This window comes from Stomoxys calcitrans, chromosome 2 (assembly GCF_963082655.1).
Source record: "Stomoxys calcitrans chromosome 2, idStoCalc2.1, whole genome shotgun sequence".
Classification (NCBI taxonomy): Eukaryota; Metazoa; Arthropoda; class Insecta; order Diptera; family Muscidae; genus Stomoxys; species Stomoxys calcitrans.
Window position 1 is genome coordinate 106,372,590 of NC_081553.1, and position 17,794 is coordinate 106,390,383.

The following is a 17,794-nucleotide window of genomic DNA, read 5'->3' on the forward strand; positions in this document are numbered from 1 at the left end:
CAGCTTCTGCAAAAGTCGTTGCTGGCAACCTTCAGTCTGCCTGCATGTTTTCCGATTAGTCAGTGACCTGTCATAAGAGACACAATGACAGGGACGTATGTTCTAGCCAATGACAACTAAGCGGAAGACCTCTTCAAGTCTAAAATAGGCTACAAAATTAGGGAATGCTGGCAGCCGCCTCTTTGTGACCATCTATCATTCGTTGTCCTAAATGGTCACAAAGAGGCGGCTGTCAGCATTCCCAAACTTTGTGGCCTATTTTAGACTTGAAGAGGACTCCCGCTTTGTTGTCATTGGCTAGAACAGACGTCCCCGTCATTATGTCCCTCATGACAGGTCACTGACTAATCGGAGAATATGCAGACAGACTGAAGGTTGCCAGCAATGACTTTTGCAGAAGCAGTGAGGACGTCAACGAAGAAGAGACTATACAACATCTTCTGTGTGTGTGCCACGCACTAGCAGTCAGAAGGAGTCCCACTTTAGGTTCTCATTTCTTTGAGAAACTCTCTGAATTAGCGGATGTGAAGATTCGTTATCCTTCGGGCCTGGTCCTTAGCTAAAATGTCTCTTCCCTGGAATGTGTAAGATAGTTCCTAGTCATGCAAAGCTCGTCTGCTTTAAAATTCTCTGGGGTATCTCTGTGACCCGGCACCCAGAACAGGTGAAGATATTTATGCCAATCGTCGTAATGACATTACATCTTAGCCTTTCCACCACTTCCTTAGTTGCAAGGATCTCCGCTTGATACACACTGCAGTGGTCGGGTGGCTTAGTGGTTCCATATGACCAGTTCTAGATCTTTAGAGTACACCCCAAAGCCCACCTGGTCGTCTGTTTGGAACCATTCGTATTGAAGTCTACATATCTTCTATTACCAGGGATATCGTAGTTCCAATCGGTTCTATCTGGAATGGTGGTACAGTAATTTTTATCAAAAAGCGGCTCAGGTTGGGTGTAATCAACACTACCTGGTACATTGGATAATGTATCAAGGATAACACAGTATCCGAAGCCGCCATATGACCAATGAGAAAGCTCCCTTAACCTCACAGCAGTAGTCGCTGCAATTTGTCTAGCCACAATGTCCAGAGGCATAAGATGTAGCATTAAATTAAGTACATCAGATGGTGTCGTCCTCAGTGCGGCTGTGATGCACAATCAAGCCATCCTTTGGATCAGGTTAAGTTTTGACCATTAGATGGACTTTTGAAGCCTCGTCCACCAGATAATAACACCATATAGCATTATAGGTCTGACAACTGCAGTATATACCCAATGCATGACACGCGGAGGCCACCGTAGCGCAGAGGTTAGCATATCCGCCTATGACGCTGAACGCCTGGGTTCGAATCCTGGCAAGACCTTAAGAGAAATTTTTCAGCGGTGATTTTCCCCTTCTAATGCTGGCAACATTTTTTGAGGTACTATGCCATATAAAACTTCTCTCCAAAGAGATGACGCACTGCGGCACGCCGTTCGGACTCGGCTATAAAAAGGAGGCCCCTTATCATTGAGCTTAAACTGGAATCGGACTCCACTCATTGATATGTGAGAAGTTTGCCCCTGTTCATTGGTGGAATGTTCATGGGCAAAACTTGCATTTGCACGACACGCGTTCTAAACCCCCAACTTTTGCCAATGGCTCTCTGGCAGCTGTATAGGGCAAGAGTTGCCTTTCTTGGCCTTTCCAAAATGTTGGATTTGAGGTTAAATTTCCTGTTCAGTCAAACACCTAGCTTTACTCCTTCGAAAGTTTGCGGACAGATAGATGGACGGACGGACAGACGGACAGACGGACGGGCATGATCAAATCGATTTGGATCAAGAATATATAAATATACTTTGCGGGTCTCAGATCATTATTTTGAAGAGTTACAAACGGAACGCTGATATTGCCGTACCCCCATCCAATGGTGGAGGTATAACAGGAATTTCACCAAGATGGGGTAATATTTACGGCACTGTTTATCCTCATTTTTTTTTGTATCTTGAATCAATAAAAAATATTTTCATTTGAATTGGAAACACGTATCAGCTACCCTGTATATTCCACATCTTATAATGATAGCATCTCAATGTTTTCTTCAATATGCGTTTGCCCATTTTGTGTATTTTTTTTTTTAATTTTTTGAATACGTAGCTCTCTACGTTGAACAGTTTCCTAGCAAAAGATATACCCAAATCCCGCATGTTTGTTATTTTGTGTTTTTTTTTTCTCGATACAACCTAAGGTACTCTCGAATACCTATACTTGTATAAATGAAACGAGAATCACTGTTACACTTTTTAGTTTAACTTTATTCTCATTGTTTGTGTTTTCTTTGTTTTTTTTTTGTGTGTTTATTATAAATCGCAGGAAATTATCATCAGCAAAACTGATGGCGAACGCCTGGGCATGCACATTAAGGGTGGCCTTAATGGACAACGCGGCAATCCAGTGGATCCCACAGATGAGGGTGTATTTGTTTCGAAAATAAATTCCGTTGGTGCGGCCAGACGTGACGGAAGGCTTAAGGTAAGTAGTTCGACCTTGTATGCTAGAATTACTATGAACTCTATTTAAGGCATTGTGTGTTGCTGGACCTTTCAGTTACTTGCATTGTATACCAAGTGTAATGGGAAAGGATGTTTTTATCTGGTATTTTGTTAAACATTTTCGCATTTGGATGCTGTGGAGCCGGGAGCACAGTTGCGGCTTTAACTCCCCAAGTTGCACTTTTCATTTTCTATTGTCTGCCGTTGCATTGCAGGCGATTGTTTTGTGTTATTTTCTATTTTTTTTTAACTTTTAATGGCCTTTGTATTAAAGTATTGAAATAAGCCATTTGGCATTATTGCTGCTTCCTTTTGTTTGGTTGTTGAGAATGTCCTTGGCGCTGCTGTTGCCATTGCTGTTGTCGTCCTGTTGAATGCTCCACCACCACCAATGCATTTGAGTTAATGCTAAAATTACCGCCATACATTAAATGTTGGCATCCTACATGGCACAGACTGGTAGACAGCAATAAATAGTTGTTCTCTCCAAGTTAAGCTGTTGCTGACAGAAGCACATTTTTCAAAATAGTTGGCGAGTTTGTTGGTGCTTGGTTTTTGTTTTCGGTGCAGTGTTATTTTGAACAGCAGCGAATTGTGGTTGGCCATTTTTTATTTTCAACTTTGTTATCTTTTATATGGAAAATAAATATAATGTATAATAGTAAATAAACTATTACATATTTACACAGTGTGTAAGTGATGGGAGAAATATGGGGCATTCCATATAATTTTTTTTTTTGACAATGATAGTGACAAACTGTACAGTAGTGTCCCAAAAAACATTTTGGTGATTAACAATTCGAGATATTGATCAGCGACCTAACAAAGAGATATATGGGACACTCCGTAAAATTTGCTTAACTTAATTTTGTAATTAAATTTAAAATCTATGATCCTGGAAAATCTGCATAACTTTAACTTTAAATAATTCACGGATATTTTTTGGCAATGATGGGGACAAACTGTACAGTAGTGTCCCAAAAAAGCATTCTGCTATGTAACACTTCGAAATATTGATCTGCAACCCCATAAAGTATTCGTATTCTTGATCGTCTTGACATTCTGAGTAAATCTAGTCATGTACGTCCGTACGTCTTTGGAAATCACGATGGCGGATGAACGCGTAAAGCTTCTAAACTACAAAATTCCCCATGATAGGTTAAGTTAGGTTAGGTGGAAAAGAGGGCGCAGATATTAATCCGCCCCATGTCACAATGGATATACATCTAAGCCAGTAATCTGCTTGTTGTGCGCTTTAAATACAAAAACAAGTAACCTCGAAAAAGAAAATCTAAGTCAGGAAGTCCGTGCTACTTACAAAACCCATAATTGTTTTCCATGCCACTCCCCTCACCTGATTCATGTATGGCAGTGTCCCCACTATGTGCCGATAACTGTTAGGCGCAATGAAATATTCTCTAAACCTGTTGTATGGTCCTTATGTTGCACTTTTTTTCCATGCCAGGCCACCAAACTACTGAGGCGTAAGTAAGTATTGGTCTAATCACACTCCTGTAGAGCCAGTGGGCAATCCTCGAATCCAGGCCCCATTTCGAGCCTAAGGCCCACATTCATAGTGTCCAACATCTGTGAGGCTTTTCAGTACGTTCCTGAATGTGACACTTCCAATTCAGTTTCCTGTCCAAGATCAAACTTTATTAGTTGACCTCAGTCAGATATCAAAATCGTCTTATTGAGTAAACGTGGTGCGTTCACCTTCGTCTTCCTCGTGAAAAGGCATATTTCAGTCTTTTTTGGGTTAACATTGAGACCCCTGGGTCTAGTTCAGTCATATGTAAGAACTTTTCGGCCCTTCTGCATAACAGAAGGGTTTAAATCCCTCCTCAGTCAGCATCCGTAAAAGGTCATTTATGGTGGTCACCTTCCCTTGACATAGCATGCTGTTTATATTTGAGCAGTTCGCTGGATGTCCTACTCTTTACCATGGTTTTGAGTAGAAAAGACGTAAGGCTTATAGGTCTGTAGCCCTTTGGTGTCGCATAACTTGTCTTGCCGGGCTTGGGTATAAATACCACTTTTGCCTCCTGCCAGGCTTTCGAAGTATATGCAAGTCCTAGGCACGCTGTGAAAATAGTTGCCAGATGAGGCGCCAGATAGTCTGTCTCTTTTTTTAGTAACGCCGGAAAATACCATCAGTTCCGGGTGGCTTAAATGGTTTGAAGCTCCTCAAGGATTCCTACACCATCAATTTCGTAATTATAAACCTTCGATCAACATCATTATTCCTAGATTCCGGTGTCTCCGTGAGTCCCGTCGGCTTTTGTGGAAAATGGGTTTTCATCAAAAGCCTCAACATGTCCTCCGCTGTCTCTGCTCTCACTCCCATGTCGTCTACCAAAGTTTCAGTATGGACATGGGTTTTTGAGATAAACTTTTTTATCTTGGCGGCATCATAAACGCTATCGACCTGTTCGCAGAAAAGCTTCCAGGAGGCACGTTTGCACGCCGCTCTGGTAATCTTATTGTATTCCTTGAGCCGTGTTTCATACACATCCCAATAAATATCTGCTTTTACACGACATGCTCTGTTAAACCTCTGCGAACCTATTTCCCAATATTGCGAATCTCCCCGATCATCCAGTGTTTTTTTTTTTGGGCTGATTTCATTTCCCGAAAAGGACAACTATCTTCGAAGGACCCCACTAGTGCAGTCGTAATCCTCTCTTCTATGCTTGGACAATCTAAATTGTCTTGCCCAAATCTTCTGAGTAGCCTTCCGAATTTTGTTAAGTCGGTTCTCAACTTATTCTGGAAGCTTATCGGATTCGGCGCTGTCCGTGCTCTTCTAATCCTAATGTAATGATGGTCAGAGAAAGAGTGTTCCATGGAGACCTCCAATCCTGAACCTCATCGATTAGATTTTCCGAACATATCGTCACATTTAATACCTCCTCCCTAATCCTATTAACAAAGTTAGCAGTGTTACAGATATTGAGTGTTATTTGGTCGTTGGTATTCAAGAATTCTGCCAGGGCTTGGCCCCGCTTATTAATGTTGGAACTGCCCCACGAAACTTGGTGAGAGTTCCCATTGCACCCTATTAGTACCTCATTTCCTGTCTATTTTTCTTTCCTCACCAGCCATTGCAGCATCGACGTGGGTTGTGGTGTCGGAGAGTCGAAAGACAGATAAAGTGATGCCAGGTATGCTCCACCGTCTTCCCATCTCATCACTGTTGCATACGATGGTGACAACTCGGGAGAAAATACATTATTTAAATTTTAATGACAAATAACGCAGGTCCTTGGCCGTGTATCAGTGTTAGCATAGAATAATTGGTAATTGATATGGTTCAGTCCAGAAACTTTGTTCCGGGTCTTCCATGGCTCCTGAATTAGGGCAATATGAATCCTGCCCTTGCTGATTTTCTCCATCAGAGCGTGAGTAGCTGTCTCGCTACGGTGGGGGTTTACCTTAATCATTAGTCCTCCATTAGATGGGCTTCTTGGAAGTGGGTGATGGTCTCACCGTGTGCTCCCTGTTCTTTAGGATGCATTGACTTTCCCGTTACTGTACTGCCTGATGTTCTAATATTAGGATCTTTTCATATCCTAGTCTTCCGAATCTTGAGAATGTCAGTAATGGTTCCATCTTCGGATCCCTGTTCCTTGGGCTGTATTGAGGCTACCTGTGCCTGTGCTTTAGTCGGCATTGAGTTCGTTGTCACTGCACTGCCTGATGTTTTTGCAATAGAATCTTCATCCATCCTAGTCTTCCTTATCTCGAGAAAGTTGTTGATGGTTCCGTCGTCGGGTCTCTGTTCGTTAGGCTTTGTTGGGTCTCATGTCCCTGCACTGCCTAATATTTTAGTATTAGGATCTTTACATATCCTAGTCTTCCCAATATTGAGAGAGTCGGTGATGATCTTGTCGTCGGCCTCCTGTCCTTTAGAAGTTATTGAGTGTCCCGTCACTGCACCGCTTGATGGCTCAATATGAGGATATTTGCCTATACTTGTCTGCCCAATCTTGAAAAAGACGGGCATGGGCAAGTTGTGCGCCATACCTTTAGTCTTAGCCAAACTTGTCGCGGAGACTTGATCAATGCCGCCACAAGCTGAGTTCCTTCCTCCTTCTCCTCCCTGTGGAAAACCAACCATTTCTCTACGACCAACTCTTGGTTTTGCTTGTTTAAGACTTTTATCATGCGTTCCGTCCCGATTACGCAGCCCACATCCTTGGTGAAGACCGTTGTCCTTGTGAGCTGAGGGATGTCCATCTTTCCCACTTTGCGCTTTGCCAGGGAGTGTGGATACTTCCAACGCGCTTTCTGACGGTGTCAATATATTCTGCTGACACAAAGTGCAGCATTAAGATGTCCCCTCTATACTCGCAGCTCATAATTTGCATCAGAGTTCAACACATGATCGAGAACCGGTTCGTTTACCAGATGCTTCTCTGTAGAGCTTCCTTGCCACTCTGGCGTAAGAGAGCGGCTCCTTACCTTTCTCAGCGACCATCTTCCCCTCCGTGATGTCTGTGGCATCTTTTGGAAGTCACATTCCCCCATGAAGACTTAGGAGCCGAGAGCGCTTCCTTCGTTCCTTTTCCGACATTGTCTCTATCTGTAGGATACTGTACAGAATCTTCATTGCGGGAGGGTTGGCTTGGTCTCCCCAGAGTACTTGAAAGTGGGGAGGTCTTTTTCTTTTAAAGCGTTTTGGTAGACCTTATTCTCTTTTTGACTTTCGTAGAAATGCTTGGAATGATAGTACTTGGAATGGGATTTCCATCCCTACCAGGATCCCGCATTTTCGGCCGATTAGCCTGCCCGTGTTTTACCCTCACTATGTACCTCCGTCATCCCGCGAATGTCATTTTTCGTTTCGGCTGCGATGACTGTTTCGTTGACACAGCCTCTCTCCGAATTTTGCGAAATCGGTAGTACCTTTTCCGCTCCGCTCAACGCTTACTTTGTAAAGGGTTATTGTTTTAAAGCTATAGAGAAGTTTAAAAAAGAGCATAAAATTCAGAAAAATGCATGAAATTTTTATTCGAATCGATAGTACGGTCCTATAATGCAATGTTTAAAGTTTATTTCATGCAAATGCCCTGACTGCGCTTCAAATAGTCCATCCGCATTATCTCAGTGCTTTCTTCCAATGCGTCAATTGAAACGGGATTGTCTGTATAGACATGAGCTTTAACATAGCCCCACAAAAAATAAGTATAAAAGCGTTAGACTATCTAGGCGGCAAAATGACCAGTCTCGAACGTGAAATAAACTCGCTTCTCAATAAGTCTATTGCTGCACGTGCTGTGTTGCATATGGCACCTTGTCTTGTTGAAACCACATGTCATGCAAGTCAAGCTCTTGCATTTTTGGCAAAAAAAGATGAATATCTTCTCACGATAGCGCTCACCCTTCACAGTTACGTTACGGTTCGCATCATCTTTGAAGAAGTACGGTCCAATGATGCCACCAGCCCATAAACCGCACCAAACTGTGACGTTTTCTGGATGCATTGGTGCTTCGTATGACTTGCAACAAAAGTGCTAAGTATGCTGTAAATCAGTTCATAACCTGATACGGCTGCCTTATAAACCGATCTCCCAATTAGAATTCTTGAGCCTCTAGAGGGCGCAATTGTTATCCAATTTTGTTCAAATTTTGCACATGTTGTTTTGGTAAAACTTTTAACAACTGTGCCAAGTATGGTCTAAATCTGTTTATAACCTCATATAGCCGCCATATAAACCGATCTCCCGATTAGATTTCTTCAGCCTCTAGAGGGCGCTGTTCTTATTCGAGTTGGCTGAAATTTTGCGTATGCTGCTTTTTTATGACTGAATATGGTCTAAATCAGTTCATAACCTGATATGGCTGCCTTATAAACCGATCTCCCGATTAGAATTCTTGAGCCTCTAGAGGGCGCAATTGTTATCCAATTTTGTTAAAATTTTGCACATGTCGTTTTGGTAAGTCTTTCAACAACTGTGTCAATTATGGTCTTAATCTGTTTATAACCTCATTCAACAACGCCCTCTAGAGGGCGCTGTTCTTATTCGATTTGGCTGAAATTTTGACTATGGTGCTTTGTTATGACTTGCAACAAAAGTGCTAAGTATGGTGTAAATCAGTTCATAACCTGATGTGGCTGCCTTATAAAACGATCTCCCGATTGGATTTCTTGAGCTTATAGAGGGCGCAATTGTTATCCAATTTGGTTGATTTTTTGCACATGTCGTTTTGGTAAGACTTTCAACAACTGTGCCAAGTATGGTCTAAATCTGTCTATAATCTCATATAGCCGCCATATAAACCGATCTCCCGATTAGATTTCTTCAGCCTCAAGAGGGCGCTGTTCTTATTCGAGTTGGCTGAAATTTTGCGTATGGTGCTTTGTTAAGACTTCCAACAAAATTACTAAGTATGGTCTAAATCAGTCCATAACCTGATATGGCTGCCTTATAAACCGATCTCTCGATTGGATTTCTTGAGCTTCTAGAGGGCGCAATTTTTATCCGATTTGGCTGAAATGTTGTACATATCGTTTTAGTATAACTCCAACAACTGTGCCAAGTATGGTCTAAATAGGAGCAAAACTTGATATAGCTGCCATATAAACCGATCTCCCAATTTGTCTTTTTGAGCCTTTTGAGGGCACAATTATTACTCGATTTGCCCGACATGTTAGAGGTGATATGTTTTCTATGACTTGTACAGCGTGACAAGTACGGTCCATATCGGCCTGGAACTTGATATATTGGGTTGCCCAAAAAGTAATTGCGGATTTTTCATATAGTCGGCGTTGACAAATTTTTTCACAGCTTGTGACTCTGTAATTGCATTCTTTCTTCTGTCAGTTATCAGCTGTTACTTTTAGCTTGCTTTAGAAAAAAGTGTAAAAAAGCTATATTTGATTAAAGTTCATTCTAAGTTTTATTAAAAATGCATTTACTTTCTTTTAAAAAATCCGCAATTACTTTTTGGGCAACCCAATATGTTTGAGAGAGTAATTCAAAGAACTTGATAAATACTATCCATGGCGGAGGGTTTGTATGTGGACTTTCGCCATTTTTGGTTGTGACACTGTGTGGTCTACAATACAGTTTTGGATTTGTACAACTGATTTAATTGAAACTAAATCTTCTAAGGATTTTATTTTGCCACGACAATATTTGTGTAAATAATTCATCCTTTCATTTTGGGGATTTCATTTGAGATGTTATTTGTTTTTCAAGTTTGCAATTTCCAATTTGTTGATATTCTGGTGCAATTTCCCAAGGGTTGGGAACACAATAAACCCATAATGACTCCATGAAGGGAGAGCCCATGGCAACCACAATAACAGCAATAGCATCATCATCGTCACCGTTGTTCTGAGCAGCAGCAATGCCATTCCAGGGGAATCAGAAGCAAAAACATTGCATTGCATTTTATTACAAGAAAAAAATAAACTCAAAAAGCTGGAAGCGTCATGTTCTGAAAACAAGAAAATCGTAATACAAATACGTAAAAAAAAGGAAAACTGCAAAGAAAAAGGAGAAGAAGGCATGAAGCTTTATGTCAATCTAACGACTCACAGCAGCTTACTTAAGAATTTGCATCTGTTTCTTATGCTGTATTAAATTCAAATTCGAATTCGAATTCGTTATTTGTTTATATTTCTTATATTAGAATTTAGTCAAGTTTATTTGCCTTGTATATTTGAATTTGTGTTGTTTTTGTTGTACTGAAATTTCGTATCCTTTGGACATGAGTTTTTATATCACTAACTAAACTCATTTTTTTTCTGTTTTCTTTTCGATTTTCTCTCCCCTCCATTCCAGGTTGGCATGCGTTTACTAGAGGTGAATGGCAATTCTTTATTGGGTGCCTCTCATCAGGATGCTGTCAATGTCCTTCGCGCCGCTGGTAACGACATTCACTTGGTCGTCTGTAAGGGATACGATAAATCCAATTTGATTCATTCCATTGGTACAGCTGGTGGCATGAGCACCGGCTTCAGCAGACATGGTAAGTTCGATCGACATCATGCATGACATGATGGAATTATAGACTAGCACTAACACTTCTGCACTGCCTTCCTTAGCCTAGCCCTGGGTAAGGATGAAATAGTGCAAAGTTACATACAACTACAATTGCATTTGCCCTTAGTTAACCAAGTATCTTGGTAACAGTGTTAAGTGCTAAGATTGGTTTTAAGAATTCAAGCAAAAAACAAAACACACAACTCAATACCAAATGCGAGGATTAGATTAAAAGTTACTAGAGAAAAAGGATATGAGGCAAGAGGCAAGAGTTAAACCTTACAAAGTTTAAGACATAAGCTTACATTTGTATACAGAAAAGAAAAATCAGAATAACCTGAAAAATCAGAATAATGCTGTAGTCTACTGTTAAGTCACTCTCGAATCGCGGTAGAAGGCACTACAGGATCGCAGTCCCTTTTGGCGACGTAACTATGATATACACCTGGTTGTTCAACCGTCAATTTATTGTGCATTCCGGGAGTGATATGGCTTGGGGGAAAGCCATTCGTCGTATCCGTGTTCTCCGAGCCGAAGAACAGCCATCAAAATTTACCATGGACGAAGTTACGAATGTCTTACGTGGCGCCAAATCATCGAAGGCGTTGGACTCCGACCAAATCTCTACACTGATGCTGAAGAATCTGGATCAACCTGGAGTCTATTACTAAACAACAGTTCTCAACCTGTCTTTGATCTCTCTTATAGTACCCGATGTCTGGAAGATGGGCAGAGTGATCCCGCTACTGAAGATTGCTAAGGACAAGAGTAAAGGGCACTACTCTCACCAGGCGCTTGAGGGACTACTCCTCCCGAGCTTCGTTGGAGAATTTGCATTTCCTAAGCATCAGCATGGATTTCGTAGACTGCATAGCACAACAACTGCTTTGCATGCCATCACCGCACACATTTATCTTGGCTTCAATCAGCCCAGGCCATATGAATGGACAGTACTCGTGGCAATGGACCTATCGAAGGCATTCGACACCGTCAGCCATGCCAAACTATTTGAGGACATCGCCTACACGTCCCTCCAGCCAGGCCTGAAACGCTGAGTCGCGAATTATCTGAGTGGCCTTCAGCATCGTAGAGTGAAACAGGGAGTTCCCTAAGGCGGGGTGATATCTCCGGCACTGTGTAAGCTCTACCTATTCTCCAATCCACCCACTCCAGACGGCATAGAGATCGTATCACATGCAGACGATTGTACGATCATGACATCAGGCCCCCACCCATTGTTGACATCTGTGATATAGGTTGAACGTCTACCTCAAGGAACTTGCCTCATTTTTCGCTGCAAGATATCTGCCACCAAATCTTCAGCCATATTATTCAGTACAAATTCGCTTGAGGTGAATACTGAGCTGACTGTGATGATCGATGGAGAAATGATTCCGACCCTCAAGTGTCCCAAAATAATTGTCATCACATTTGACAGCTCTTACACATTACCCCCACATGCCATAGCAATTTGCGATAAAGTCACTTGCCGGCAGCCCTAGGGGTGCAGACATAGAAACCTTGTTGACCACGTACAAGGAAATTGACCGGTCTGTGGTAAGTTATGTAGCGCCAGTGTGGTGTCGTCAGGTTTTTGACACGTCTGCTTTTTGACACGCAGTGGAATAATATTCAGATCTGTCGGAATGCCGCACTCCGAACTGCGACGGGCTGTCTCCTCAGTTGTCATGTGGACCACCTCCATAAGGAGACAAAGATCCTACCAGTGCGAAGACATAACAACATGCTGTCTAAGCAATACCTTTCAGACTGTTATCGCAGAGACCATCCAAATCATCAACTTGTGGATAGATATTTACCGTCCAGCAGCCTTAAGGTACATCGACATGATCTAGAGCGTGAGATTCAGCACTACAAGAGCGAACTTCTAGATCAAGCGGCATATATAGCAGGTCTGGACAATATTCATGCAGACACGATAGCAGATGCGGTAAATGGCTACAGGGTGAATGTAGTCCTTGGCGAACGACCGCCTTCCACTGCACCTGAAAAAACTGACCTCCCCCGGCAAACCAGAGTAGTTCTGGCTCAGTTATGTTCCGGCAGATGCAGCCGCCTCAACTCCTACAGAGCAAGGACTGATGCCGACGTGCACAATGAATGTCCCTAATGTAACCAGGGACCGCACGATACACGTCACTTGTTTAACTGGCCAGACCAGACATCTTAGTCGCATAGTTCTTGGCTCATGGCACTCAACAGAATCAAGCAGACGAAAGATAGAACACAGCAAACTGCTACGACAACAACAACCTTTATTGAGTGACTGCAAGAGTTTTTGGAAATGTGAACATTAAGGTACTAAGAAAAGTACCAAAAAGGTACGAAATCAATGAACTTTGTACAGGGCGGATGGATAGAGGTAAAATTTAGAAATTTAACTTAAAAGACATCTAGTGCAAGAGGATGAGGGTTAAAAGAAAAAAATCTAATATAGCGGTGGTAACGGGAGAAAACGTACGTTTAGTACCGTAATTGGTACCATTTGGTACTTTCTTTACCGATGGAGCTAGAGGTCTGAAATTTGGCATGTTGGTAAAACTAGAAAATAAATGATGGGTGACTAAATAATTTATTCAAAATTCGTACATTTAGGTACCAATATTGGTACCTTTTGGTACTATATGTATAGATGGAGCTAGAGGTCTGAAATTTGGCATGTAGGTACAACAAGGATAAATATGATGGGTGACTAAAAAATATCTTCACAACTCGTACATTATGTTACCATTGGGTACTTTCTTTGCAGGTGAAGCTAGAAATCTGAAATTTGGCATATAGTAACAATGTAATGCGTGACTGAATGATCCATTCAAAATTCGTACATTTGGTACCCAGATAGCATATCTTCGGCTACAGCGAACGGGGCCTGCTAAAATTAAGAAATTTGACAAACATTATTGCAGCCTTGACAACCATCTTTCATTCGTCGTCCTTCGGGCATGGTCCTGAAAACTTAGCTTACATGTCGCTAGTGGCATACCCACAGATTCCAGTATCCCTGGAATGTTTAGGGTAGTTCCTAGTATCGCAAGTTCGTCCGCTTTAGAATTCCCTGGGATATCTCTGTGACCCGGCACCCAGAACAGGTGAATTTTAAGCTGTTCAGCCGTCTCGTTGGGAGATCTGCCACAGTCGAGGGCGGTTTTAGTGTTCAGAAATGCGTTCTCCAGGGATTTAATGGCTGCCTGGCTGTCTGAGAAGATATTTAGGCCAATCGTCGTTACGACATTATATCTTAGCCATTCCACCTCTTCCTTAGTTGCAAGGATGTTCGCTTGATACACACTGCAGTCGGGTAACCTTTTCGATTTTACTATTGGGTTGCCCAAAAAGTAATTGCGGATTTTTTAAAAGAAAGTAAATGCATTTTTAATAAAACTTAGAATGAACTTTAATCAAATATACTTTTTTTAAACTTTTTTTCTAAAGCAAGCTAAAAGTAACAGTTGATAACTGACAGAAGAAAGAATGCAATTACAGAGTCACAAGCTGTGAAAAAATTTGTCAACGCCGACTATATGACAAATCCGCAATTACTTTTTGGGCAACCCAATAGTTCTAGATCTTTAGAGTACACCCCAAAGCCCACCTGGTCGTTTAGTTTGAAACCATCCGTATAGAAGTCTATGTAACTTCTGTTTCCAGGGTTGTCGTAGTTCCAATCGATTCTATCAGTAATAGTGGTACAGTACTTTTTATCAAAAAGCGGCTCAGGTAGGACGTAATTAACACTGCCTGGAACATCGGATAATGTATCAAGTATAACACTGTGTCAGTAGGCGACACCAACCATCGGGATGCTAGTATACATATATGATGGCTGTATCATACAAAAGCGCCTGAAGTAAATACTGTGCGATTCGTATATATTGGAGCTATATCTAAGTCTTAGCTTAAGAAATTCACCAGTGAGCAAAAAAGTTTTAAAAACAAAAACATTCGTGCCAAATTTTGTGGGGATGGGTTAATAAATGACGATATCATTGCAGTATTAGTTAAACTAGGAGGCCACCGTGGCGCAGAGTTTAGCATGGCCGACTATGACGCCGAACGCGTGGGTCAAACCCCGGCGTGAATATCAAAAAAATTTTAAGCGATAGTTATCACCTTACTAATGCTGGCTACATTTTTGAGGTACTCTGCCATATTAAAACTTCTCTACCAAGTGGTGTTGCTATGCGGCATGCCAATCGGACTCGATATAAAAAAGGAGGACCCTTATCATTGAGATTAAATTTTAATCGGGCTGCCCCCAATGATATGAGAGAAGTAACCCCAGTTCCTTAAAGGAAATTTATTATTTAGTCAAACTAGGACAAACATTTCTACGGCAGCTTTAATCAAAGATTCTAAGCGCCGCGGTCTTAAGCGCTCATTGTAAAATCTCAAACACCACGTGTAGTCAATAAGGAGATGGTAGGTGTTGATTTGTCCTTCTCGTGTCTTTTCTAGGATTTGGCGCAGTGTGAATATCTGGTCTATAGTGGATTTACCATGTCTAAAGTTGCACTTTCACACAGTACGCTGGAGGGTATCTTGTATGCGAAGGGGGGGAGACTTATTCCTCTGTACTTGGAACATTCCGTCTTGTCTCCTTTCTTGTGTATGAAACGTAGTATGCTGACGTTATAATCATGGGGTATGCCTTCTTTTAGCCAGATCGCGCAGACCAGCTGATGCATACTAAGGCGTATGCATCAGCATTTGTCCCTCGTGTCGCCACCGGCCATAAATAGGACAGCGGGTAAACCGTCGGCTCGCAACAAGGGAAGCATTTTTCGCCACTCCTTTGGGTGACCACCTATGGTTGAGGAGGGATTTGAACCCGTCTGGTACGCAGACGATGTTATATTACTACTAAGGGGTAAGGATCCGAACCAGCTATTGAGAAGGGCCGTCTTGCATATGGCATATGACTAGACTAAACCCAGCAGTCTCAATCCTAACCCAGAGAAGACTGAAAGGTGGGCCAATTTAACGCACCACATTTCCTCAATAAGACGATTTCGATTCGACAGGAAACAGAATTGGAAGTGTCACATTCAGGAGTGTACTGAGAAGGCTCACAGATGTTGGGCACTTTGTAGACGGGCCGTAGGCTGGAAATGGGGCCCGAATCCGAGGATAGTCCACTGGCTCTACAGGAGCGTGATTAGACCAATACTTACTTACGCCTCAGTAGTTTGGTGGACTGCTATGGAGAAAAAGTGCAACATAAGGACCATACAGCAGGTTCAGAGAACATGTAGTCTTGCCAAAGGCGGAGCGATGAGGATCACGTCCACTAGGGCACTGGAGACTACTCTAGATATCCGACCCATTATATACATACAGATTAAGTGTTAGGCAGCCGCAGCGGCTATGAGACTTTAGGCGATGGGAGAATGGATTGAGGATGGGAGCAGCTCATACCATCGCGGTATAATCGAGGCGGCGATAGGAAACCTGGAAGGAAGTGGATAGGTTTCCGATCGGATACCTGAGATGAACCTTGAAGCCGAGTGCGAGGCACTACTGCCATCGGCACATTCTTGGATTGACGGAACCTTAGTATTTCCATCTGGAAGATCATGTTATACGCATGGATCAAAGCTAGAGGACAGAGTGGGCCTGGGGGTTTACATTGAGAACCCAGGGACTAAGATCTGTTTTCGACTACCTGACCATAATACGATCTTACAGTCGAAGATTCGGGCGATCACGGAATGCGTGAAGTGTTGAGGTACTAACGCGAGGACGTCGAGTGTAAACATTTTTACGGCCAGTAAAATTGCCATAAGGGAAATAATAACCAGGACGGTAAGGTCTCGAAAAGTCTTGCAGTGTAAAAAGGAGATTAACGCCTTCTCTGAGTGTGGCAAAATCCGCATCGTTTGGGTGCCGAGTCACAACGGAGTAAGGGGGAATGAAAGGGCATACGATTTGACGGTGAAGACCAGAGGACTGTAGGACCCAGAGGACGCAGTCCGAGTTAGGGGCATGGGCGATGAATGCGCATGCAACCCTGTGGAACAGCGAAACGGTCGGTAGGACGACGAAAATCCAATGGGGGAATCCAAATCGTGAGAAGACGAGGCTATTACTGAAAGAAAGTAAGAAGGAGATCAGTAAAGCTTTTGGTATCATTACGGAACACATAGGACTATGAGCCCTCTTATGTAAAATCGGTGCGGCAAGTGATATCATGTGTAGGCCATGTTGCGAAGATGATGAGACGTTGGAGCATTTTCTTTATCATTGCCCGGGTTTTGCGTCTAACAGATACCGGCACTTAGGTGAAAGCACAATACCAGACATGAACCAATTTAGGGGCATGGCATGGAGTACAATTAAGAATTTTGTAAGTAGCACGGAATTCTTAACTTAAAATTTTCTTTTTCGAGGTTACTTTTTAGTTTTTAGAGCGCACAACAAGCCGATTACTGGCTTAGGTGTATGTCTATAGGGGCATGGGGCAGATTAATATCTGCACCCTCCTTTCAACCTAACCTCACCTAAACCGTGGGCTCCTGCTGCCTTGTTGTTCTTCAGTCGGGTTATTGCTTCTTGGACCTCATTCCGACATGGTGGTAAACACTCAATACCATCATGAGGGTTTGGTTCTGCGGTATCCTCTTCGCCGCCATCGTTGGATACTAGCAGCTGAGTGAAATGTTCTTTCCATATCGTCAGCACACTATCTGTGTCAGTAACCATATATTCTATAACCTGATAAAGCTCCCATATTTGCCGATCTGCCGATTTTAATTCCTGAGGTTCCTAGTAGGTTGAAATTTTGCACAATGGCATCTATTATGGTTAGGTTAGGTAAGAGTGACAGTCCTTTACAGACTCACTTAGACAATTTTAAGTCCATTGTGATACCACATTAGCGACAGACCAAGGCTTCTGGCGGGAATCGAACCTACGTCCCCTGTACGGGTAATCCAAGCACCCTACCAACTCGGCTACCGGGGCGCCCTAATATGGTTTCCCGGCACGTAAAAGCTATGAGCACCACACGGGCTAAAACATAGAGATCCGATCTGTGTGGTTTTTATTGCTGCCACGAGAGGCTTAGCTGCGAGCTACCGGGCGTGTCCACAGGTTACGATAATGTTCTATACGGAGTAGCTGCTACGGCAGTCCCGGATAATCAGCAGTATCGAGCGGAGAGTCTTAGTGAAAGTTCGGGCGGCACCGGCTCTTGCACAAATACTGAGTGCCTATGATGCTCAATATGGTAAAGCGAGTTATTG

General features: G+C 42.5%; 1 protein-coding gene across 16 annotated transcripts in view; it reads left to right on the forward strand.

The window, feature by feature from the left end:
- The window catches only part of LOC106081822 (protein lap4), a 704,386-nt gene that overhangs the window by 467,690 nt on the left and 218,902 nt on the right, over window positions 1-17,794 (forward strand). For all 16 annotated transcript variants that reach the window (XM_059364098.1, XM_059364099.1, XM_059364100.1 and 13 more), the window contains 2 exons: window positions 2,360-2,518; window positions 10,332-10,518. In XM_059364098.1, the coding sequence (XP_059220081.1) occupies window positions 2,360-2,518; window positions 10,332-10,518 (346 nt within the window). The remainder of the gene's footprint in view (window positions 1-2,359; window positions 2,519-10,331; window positions 10,519-17,794) is intronic.